Consider the following 10237-nt stretch of genomic DNA (forward strand, 5'->3'; position numbering starts at 1 on the left):
GGGGGGAGCCTCCCCCAGGTGTAAGTAAAAGCTAAGGGAGCCGAAAGCCTCCTCTGGGTGTAAGTAAGGGCCGAGGAGCTTCCTCCAGGTGCAGATAAATAACCCCAGGTAGTAATGGCGGGGGTTGCTCTTTCTGACCGCAGCCCCTGATTCTCAAGAGAAGACTAGAAGCCCCACCCTCCATCCCCTCCCTCCTCATCCCTGCCTCCAGCAGCCTCAGCCTCCGGCCAGTCTCTTTCCCCTTGGCTCTAGCCAGGGGAGAAGGCTGCAGACATGGCCTCGGTCCCTTGGCTCCGGCCTCTTCTGCCTACTTTCCCCTCTCCAAGTTCACAGACTCCCCCGAGGACTGGCTCATTGGGCGGCTGCGGACACACCCGGACCTCTTCCTATCCTCCAGAACCCTTCCCTTGACCCCACGGTCTTCAGGTCCTGCAGTCATCTCAGATTCGACATTTCGGCCGCAGCCCTCCTGCCCACCAAGCTCGCCGTGTCCCTGACCTCCCTGTTTCTGTCCAGGGCGAACCTGTCCTTCCAGTCCCCTGTGTTTACAACTCTTCCTGCTGTCTGCAAATCTCCCTCATCTCCAATGGGTTGCTGAGTGTCATCAACGCCGTGGGTGATAGGGGGCGCCAAAGTGCACAGAGCGCTGGGCCTGGAGTTAGGAAGACCTGAGTTCAAATTCGACCTCAGACAACTTACTAGCTGTGTGACCCTGGCCAAGTCACTTCACCCTTTTGGCTTCAGTTTTCTCAACTGTAAAATGAGTTGGAGAAGGAAATGGCAAACGCCTCCGGTGTCTTTGCTAAGAAAACCCCAAACCCTCTCCTCCCCTCCCCTCCCCTTCCCTCACTCTGCACTCCAGACAAAGTGGCCCTTTGATGTTGCCCAAGATAACCTGTCATCTCTCTCCTCCACTCCTTTGTCCAGGCTGTGCCCCCAGGCCCAGAACATCCTCCCTCTTTACCTTAGTGGCTTCCTGTTGGATTTAGCTCAAATGCAGCCTCTTTCAAGAGCCCTTTGCTGATTTCCACAGTAGTTGGTCCCCTGTCCCCACCCATCACTGTATGTACACACACACACACACACACACATATATTTACATATCCAGGATTTTATCTGAACAGATAATTATCTCTTCTCCCCTCAGGAGAAGGTATGCTCCTCCTCATGAGAAGAGTTTGGTTCACACGGGCATTTGATTCCCTAGTCCCAACCCAGCCTAGTATCTGGCACATATTAATAAGTACGTATTACTTGATTGAATGATGGAACAGTCGGCCAAATGTACTAAATCAAATTTAATGAGGAAAAATGTCAGGTGTTATGTTTGGGTTCAAAATATCACTGTACACAGGAGGGGACGCTGTTTGTCTAAAAAGAAAAAATGTGGGTGGTCCATTGAACCAAACTCAGCATTAGTCAACAGTGTGATGGAGCTGGCAACAGGGCCGCATTCAGGGAGACCCAGAGGTAAGGACAAGGGCAGCCTGGAGGCCTGGGTCTGTCAGAGCCCCCCCTGGAGCACCAGGCTCTGTTCTAGGTGCTACAACATGGGGAGGGCATGGATCAGCTGAAGAGTACCTAGAAACAGGGAGACCAAGCCGGGAAGGGCCTTGGCTTCCCACTCCATGAGGATCCTACCCCAAGGAGGGCCTTGCTCATCCTGGAGGACAGAAGACTTCCAGGGGCCTGAAAGCTGCATTTAAATGTCAGAAGCGTGGCAGTGGCAGGAAGTCTTGATTTGTCCCCTTGGTTCTGGGACTTGAACCAAGGATGATAGGAGAGGCCATCCTGGATCAAGCTTGCTTTGGGCTGGAGATAAATGTAGCCTCCAAGGACTGGGATCCCAGAGCCCCCACGGCAGCTTCACCACCCACCCCCCAAGAGCTGCTGACAAAGGCAGGGGGCCCACATCTGAGTGGCAGTGTGGAGCGCACTCCTCTGCAGAGAAGGGTCCAGAGCAAATCTATAAACAGTCATTAAATGCTGTTAGAGGCGGGGCATCCGGAGAATAGGCCCCTGACTGCCACTTGCTTCTTTACAGAAAAGGCTGTGTAGTACAGCGGGTGGATAACAATAATCTATATCACACCTTCTATGTGCCAGGCACCTCACTAGGCACTTTACACATATCTCATCGGATCCTCATAACACCCCTGGGAGGCAGGTGCAATTATTATCCAGGACCACACAGCTGGTAAGTCTCAGAGACCCAAGTTAAGCTTAGGACTTCCTGACTCCACCAAAGCTGCCCTCGGCAGAAAGCTGGCCTCAGACCTCTGACACCTACTGGCTCTCATGACCCTGGGCAAGGCATTTGCAGTCCCAAGAGGACAAGTTGCAAAAGAGGTGCCAGCCTGCTTTGGGAGAGTGAGTTTCCTCCCCAGGGATTCCACATCTGTTGGAAGAGTTGTTTTCTGGTCTATGCAGGGGGGCCCAGAAGAGTCTGGGGAGAGCTGGATTCCAGCGGGGCCACTAGGGAGTGTGGCTGCCCCATCTTTGGTCCTGCTGCTGGAGGACAAGGGCTCCCACTCGCCTTTGCCCCCCCCATAGCTTCCTGAACAGAGTTAGGGTCCAGAAGGAAAGGAAAACCCACTTGTCAGAGCCAATGAGTGCTTTCTCCATGCCTGGAAGGAATGAAAAGGAGCGGAAGCCCTTCCCCAGGCACTTCACTCCTGTCCCTTTCCTCCTTTACTTGTGGATCTGTTTCTTCTGGGACCCCTGTGACAGCAGAGAGGACAAGGCCCCATCTAAGACACATGGAACTTTGAGGACCAGCTTGGGGCTCCTGTGATGTCACAGCTTGTCCTCGAGCGCCTCATGCCTTTCCTGCTAACAACTAAATGGATTATCATCCCTAAGTGTCTCTTTACAGATGAGATGCTGGGATACACTCAGACAAGAATTCATCACTGATGGTTAGCAACCACTATTTATAATATAATCTGCACCACTGGACCAGGCCATCAGATTTAGGGTGAACCTGAAAAGCCAAAATCCATTTTCCTGAACTAATGGACCTTCTGCCTTCTAAAACATGGCTAGGAGCCTAGACTCCATGCCCGGAACTCCAAGCTGGACCTGCAGCTCAGGGACATCCAGAGCTGGTCTTGAACTCATCCCCACAATAGGCCAAAAGCTCAGTGTTCACTTGGTACCCCTCAGTGTGGGGTCATTTAGAATTGTTCATGGAATCAGTCTCTAGTCCAAGAAAGTAGGGCCAGGTAGAGGTGGAGAGGTCCCCAAGATGGGCAGAGACCCCAGACGCAGCCCTGATGAAGCTCCCAGCTAGGCCAGAAATGCTGGTTTGTTCAGAGCAAAGAGCTGAATAACAACAGCAAAATACTGAGAGAGATACAAGCCAAGGGCTGCCTAAGACACAAACCCAGAGAGAAGCATGATCCTGAATATCTAAACCACAGCTTCAAAGGAAAACACAACCCACCCAAGAGATCAGTTATAATTCCTACAAGAAACGATGCAAGAGTTTGAAAGCGTGAACACTGAAAATGCTATCATGCTTGAAAAGAGAGCAGGAGAAGAAAGAATTAGAAAAGATCTGACAGCTATGGAAGAGAGTCTAAGAAAGAAATCCCAGTTTGGCACGCTTGGTAACAACCTTACCCAAATAACGGACTCCCTGAAAAGAGAATGGACCAAGCAGAAGTTAAGGACCTCAGGAGACAACAACAAATACTGAAACAAGGTCAAAAGATTGAAAAAGTAGAAGAAAGTACAAGGTATTTCATAATAAAAACAACTGACCCAGAAAACAGATTGAGGACAGACAATTACAGAATCATTGGACCACCCAAAAACCTTAACCGAAAAGAGCCAAGACATTTTACTTGGAGAAATCATTTTTTAACTGCCCAGATATTTACAAAACTATAAATTGCCCAGATTAATAGAAGAGATAGAATATTTAAATAACCCCTTCTTAGAAAAAGAAACTGAACAAGCCATCAATGAGCTTCCTGAGGATCAAAAAAACAGGGTCAGATGAATCTACAAGCAAATTCTACAAACATGTAAAGAACAATTAATTCCAATATTATATAAATTGTTTTGAAATAGACAAAGTCCTACCAAATCCTACTATGACATAAGTATGGTGCTGATACCTAAACCAGGAAGAGCAAAAACAGAGAAAGAAAATTATAGATCAATTTCCCTTCTGAATAATGATGCAAAAAGTGTTAAATAATATACTATCAAGGAGGTTACAGCAATATATCACAAAGATCCTACATTATGACCCAGTGGAATTTATACTAGGAATGCAGGTTTGGTTCAATATTAGGAAAACTATCACCATAACTGATCATATCAATAACAAAACCAGCAGAAATCATATGACTATCTGAACAGATGCAGAAAAAGCTTTTTTTTTACAAAATCCAGCATCCATTCCTTTTTGGGGGAGGTGGGGCAGGGGCAGAGGAAGGTATTACTCTCCTCAAGGGAGCAGGTGTAGTACTCATTGGAAACACAGCCTGACACAGCTTTAGGAGTGGCGGTAACCATTTCCTCCACTCCTGCTAGAGTTATGGTTAGTTTACATTCTTTACTTTTTACATAGTTTTCCTAGGTTATACAGTTTATATAGGTAGGATAATAAGGATACAGAAGCAGAAGTGAAGTTAATTAGATTTTCTTTGTCTTAGTTTAGGATTAATCTACATTCTTTACTTCCCCTACCTTCCCTCTTTAACATATGCAAATTATGCAAATCAGTAGGCCTGGACTCTTGACCAAGACCAGACCCTTGATAAGCTTGAACTTGTTCAACCGGTTTGGCCTCTTTAGTTCCCCTGACTGCCTACCTCATGCTCTCCTCAAATGGCTCATTTAAGCATGGGTACAAGCCTCTGACCTTTCACCTGACTGACCTGAGGCCTAGTTTCTGCTAAAGCTGGGGTGGGGGAGGGGAGGAAGTACACCTTCAGTTCTGTGGAAACAAAACTCCTCCTAGAATTTCTTACAATTTCCACCCTCTTCTTTTATTCAAATATTTGTTTCCACATTTTAAATACTCCTTTACTCTCTTTCTCATCTGAATTTTTCTCCTTAACCATCACCCCTTTAAGTAAATATGGGAAGGATTGATCAACGCATTGACAAATCAAAGGGGGCAGTCCCCTTTGTAAATACAGATACAGAGACTCAAAAGAAAACGATAATGCAATTGTCCCTTTAAGATTCAAAAGTCTCTTCCCATAAGGCTGTCTGGCAGGGAACAACATCAGTGAAGTCTTCTGGTCCTTGGAATTTGTTCCAGCCATCTCCAGCATCTTCTTCTTGCCTTCTTGTAGGAATCAGCTTTCTTTCCATTCTCCTACAAAAGTTACCTTGGCACAATTTTAAGTTACCATTTCTAATCCTTATACCCCGATCATTTTTACAAATTCAAAATTGGAACTTTGGCCAATTGTCATGTTTAAGAAATTCACATCAGAACCCAGTTCCTCATACTTTACATTAACTCATTAATTTCCTCACCAGGAGGATGATATTTCACTAAGGAATTAACAGCAGACTCCAGCACATATATAAATACATTAGATAACCAATTCTTAACACAGTCCAGCACCCATTCCTAAAAACACTAAAGAGCACAGGAATAAATAGAGCCTTTCTTAAAATGATATTCTAAAATCATCAGCAAACATTATCTGTAATGGGGATAGGCTAGAAGCCTTCCCAATAAGATTGGGGTGAAGCAAGGATGCCCACTATCACCACTATTATTCAATGATGCACTAGGAATGCTAGCTATAGCAATAGGAGAAGAAAGAGTAATTAAAGAAATTAGAATAGGCAACGCGGAAACAAAATTATCACTCTTTGCGGATGATATGATGATATACTTAGAGAACTCTAGACAATCAACTAAAAAGCTAATGGAAACAATGAATAACTTTAGCACAGGTGCAGGATATAAAACAAACCCACATAAATCATCAGCATTTCTATATATGACCAAGAAAGCCCAGCAGGAAGAGCTAGAAAAAGAATTTCCATTTAAAATAACTGCAGACAGTATAAAAAGTGCCAACTTTTTGCCAACTTGCCAAACTTTGCCAAAACTTGCCAACACACACAGGAATTATAGTAACACAGTTTTAAAATACTTTTCATAAAAATAAAAACAGAGCTAAAGAATTGGAGAAATATTAATTGCTCATGGATAGGATGAGCCAATATAATGAAAATGACAATACTACCTAAATTAATTTACCTATTCAGTGCCATACCAATTGAACTACCAAAGATTTACTAGAAAAAATACTAACAAAATTTATCTCAAGGAACAACAGGTCAAGAATATCAAGAAAATCAATGAAAAAAATGTGCAAGAAGGTGGCCTAGTAGTGCCAGATCTCAAGTTTTACAAACTGGCAATCATCAAAAGAACGTGATGCTGGATAAGAAATAGAGAGGTACACGGTATACAAAAGCACATGAGCATAGCAGCCTAGTGTTTGATAAGCCCAAAGATCCAAACTTTGGGGGCAAGAATTCACTATATGACAAAAATTGTTGGGAAAACTGGAAAGTAATCTGGCAGAAACCAGGCATAGACCAAAGGATGAACAATTAGCATAGACCAACATCTCATACCGTATACTAAGATAAGCTCAAAACAGGCACATAATTTAGACATAGAGGGTAAGACTACAAGTAAATTAGGGAAGCATGGAAGAAATTACCTAACAGATCTATGGATAGAGGAAGAAATTATGACCAAACAAGAGATAGAGAGAGTCACAGGAGGTAAAATAAATAATTTAAGTCACATTAAATTAAAAGTTGTTTTTTTTTTTTCACGAAAAAACCCAATGAAGCCAAAATTATAAGAAAAATAGGAACTTGGGGTTGGGGCAGGGGTAGGTTGGAATTGCAGGAAGTTTCTCTGGCAAAGCTCTCATTTCTCAAATATATAGAGAACTGAGCCAAATTTATAAAAATAGGAGCCATTCTATTGATAAATGATCAAAGGATATGAACAGGCAATTGTTAGAAAAAGAAACCAAAATTATCAATAGTTTTGGTAATAGTAATGGTATTTTAAAAGTCCCAAGAAACATAGTTTCTGGTAAATTTAATCATTTTGTTAATAAGGCTAGCATGTTTATTAATACAAAGAGGTCAGTGGCCCTCTCCCATGCCAAAGACCCCTCAAGTAGCGGGCTCACAGTTTTTTGTTTTTTGTTTTTTTTTTTTTTTCAAATCAGACCAAGGCTTTTATTTATTCACTTCTTGCATTTAAAATATTCTTCGATGACATCTTTGGCCTGAGATTCCTTGCCATAGTCCTTAACAACAACGCAGCTGCAGCCAACCACTTTAGGGGGCTTTCCCTCTCTGTCAATTTTACAGAGGCCTACCCATTCACCCAGCTTCTTGTTGTCATCAACCTTGATCAAGTTGATCTGACGCTCAGCGCACAGGGCCTCAACCAACTTTACATACATAGGTTCATCACAGTTGGAAGGAAGAACACAAAGATGGGCTTGGTGTTTGTCCGAGGCTTTGGCAGCTTCACGAATTCCACGAGCTAGGCCATCGTGGACGAGTGCGGTCTTCAGCACTTCTTGTAGAGCGGTGTTAACGTCCATTACACCTCCTGCAGCAATGCCTTCCTCGGCCACCGCAGCGGTTCACGGGCGAAGCTAAATCTTGAAAACACCCGGGAGCCTCCCCTCCCGCTCGACTCATCGGCAACAGGGAAAGAGCGGGCTCACAGTTTATATGCCCTTGGAAGAGCAGGTGTTTCTGAGGGTGGCAATCAATTCTGATTGGTTAACAATTAATGAGAGAATGAGTATTATGATGGGAGATGGGCTATATTACAATGAGGGTCTTGGGATATGTGACTTAGATCACCCAAGTCTTAGTCAAAGAAACTTATCAATTTCCATATCAACCGTCTGCAAAAGGGAGAATCCGTATTTTCCCAGACCTAAGAAAACACAATGAGGAGGAATCCTCCCATTAGCTTAAACATAGAATTTCTTTTACTGTCTGATTAGATCTTAGCCTAGGCAAGTCTTTGAGCAAGACTTCCCACACTGGTTGATTTCTGAATGAGAAAGTAGAAAAGGAGAAAAATCTCGGTCCGATTCAATAGTTAGTTATTGATACAATAGAAAAACAATCATTTCTTTCAACAATAATAAGGAAAATATTTCCTGTCACTAATAACGGAAGAAATACAAGTTAAAACAACTCCGAGATACCACCTCAGACCTACGACCTACGTGACAAGAAAGGAAAATCACAACTGACTGAGGGGATGTGAGAAAACTTGGACACTAAGGCACTGTTGGTGGATTTGTGAATTGATCCAACCATTCTGGAGAGCAATGTGGAACTATGCCCCCAAAGGGCTATAGACTGCTGCATACCCTTTGATCTAGCAATACCACTATTAGGTCTATACCCCCGAGGAGATCAGAGAAAAAAGAAAAAACTCCATTTTCAAAACTATTTATAGCAGCTCTTTTTGTGGTAACAAAGAATTGGAAATCGAGGGGATGGTCATTGATAGGACAATGACTGAACAAATTATGGTAACAGGCTGTGATGGAATTCTACTGTGCTGTAAGAAATGATGAGTAGGATGCTTTTAGAAAAGCCTGGGAAGACTTATATGAACAGATGCAGAGTGTAGTGAGCAGAACCAGGAGAACATTGTATGCAGTAACAGCAACATTGTAAGGATGACCAATTGTGAAAGACCAGCTATCCTGATCAATACAATGATCTATCTCAACTCCAGTCTCATGATATAAAATGCTATCTGCTTCCAAATAGAGAACTGATGTGCAGATTAAACACCCCGCCACCTTTTTCTTGATTTTTTTTTCCTGGAACATGGGAACATGTGGGAAAATATTTTACATGACTATATATGTATAATAGGTGTTATATTCCTTGCCTTCTTATGGATGGTGCAGAGACGGAGGGAGGGAGAGAATGTGGTGCTGGAAATAAAAAAGAAATTTAAATTTTAAAAACTGCCCAAATCTCTTAGAACCAGAGGGCAAAGCAGAAATAGAAAGGATCTACCAGTCACCACCTGAAAGAAACCTCCAAATGAAAGCACCCAGGAACATCAGAGTGAAAATCCAGTCTCCAGGTCGAATAAGAATACTGCAAGCAGCCAACAAGAATTCAAATACCAAGGTGCCACAGTAAAGATCATGCACAGTCTAACAGCCAGCACCCTAAAGAAGTGGAGAGCTTGGCAAAGGATCTAGGCTCATAACCAAGAGTAACACACCCAGCAACGCTGAGCATAATCTTACAAGGCAAATGTACACACATCTGTGTGCGTGTGTATCTGTCTGACTCTTCATGACCCCATTTGGGGTTTTCTTGGCAAAGATACTGGAGGAGTTTCCCATTTCCTTCTCTGACTCATTGTACAGATGAGTGTACACACATATATACATACATACACACATGTACATATACATGTACATGTACATATACATATACATACAGAGTTTTCTTGGCAAAGACACTGCAGTGGTTTGCTATTTTCTTCTCCAACTCATTTTACAGATGAGGAAACTGAGGCCAACAGGGTTGAGTGATTTGCCTGGGGTCACACAGCGACTAAGTGTCTGAAGCCTGATTTGAACTTAGGAAAATGAGTCTTCCTGATTCCAAGCCTAATGCTCTATCCAGTTCACCACCACATAGAAGTGTGTGTGTGTGTGTGTGTGTGTGTGTACACATACACATAGATATACATATCTATGTGTGTATATATATATGGATCTTTAATGAAGTAGACAGAGGACATTCAAGTATTGCTGATGAAAAGACCAGAGTTGTGTAGCAACTTTGAAATTCTAACACAGAAGTCAAGAGAAACTTTAAAAGGTGACTATAAACTAGCATTTGGGAAAGACTAAGAGCACATGGTGTCTTCCTTCCAATGGGCGGAGGGTGATGAGAACTGTGATGTCAGCAAGGGTCATAAAAAGAGTCAAACCAGATGGGAGAGCTCAGGGGAGGAAAGGGAGCGGGGAGAAAAGGAGAAGAATAAGGGAGGGGAGGGGACTTATCTCACATCATCAGGAAGAAGGAGTGGGGAAGGAGACACCACTTGAAGATCACTTCGAGCTGATACAGAATAAAGTCAGCAGAACCAGAAGAACCATTTACACCATAACAATAACATTGTAAAGGACTTTAAAACTCTACCAACCACTGTGTCCAA

General features: G+C 43.3%; 1 protein-coding gene across 1 annotated transcript; it reads right to left on the bottom strand.

Moving 5' to 3' along the window:
• Positions 1 to 7234: 7234 nt before the first annotated feature.
• On the bottom strand, positions 7235 to 7664 carry LOC118850127 (40S ribosomal protein S12-like; the record flags this gene model as incomplete). Its single annotated transcript, XM_036759328.1, has 1 exon — positions 7235 to 7664. A coding segment is annotated over one exon (408 nt), but the record flags the coding sequence as incomplete, so codon positions are not given.
• Between the last annotated feature and the right edge of the window lie 2573 nt (positions 7665 to 10237).

This window comes from Trichosurus vulpecula, chromosome 5 (assembly GCF_011100635.1).
Source record: "Trichosurus vulpecula isolate mTriVul1 chromosome 5, mTriVul1.pri, whole genome shotgun sequence".
NCBI lineage: Eukaryota > Metazoa > Chordata > Mammalia > Diprotodontia > Phalangeridae > Trichosurus > Trichosurus vulpecula.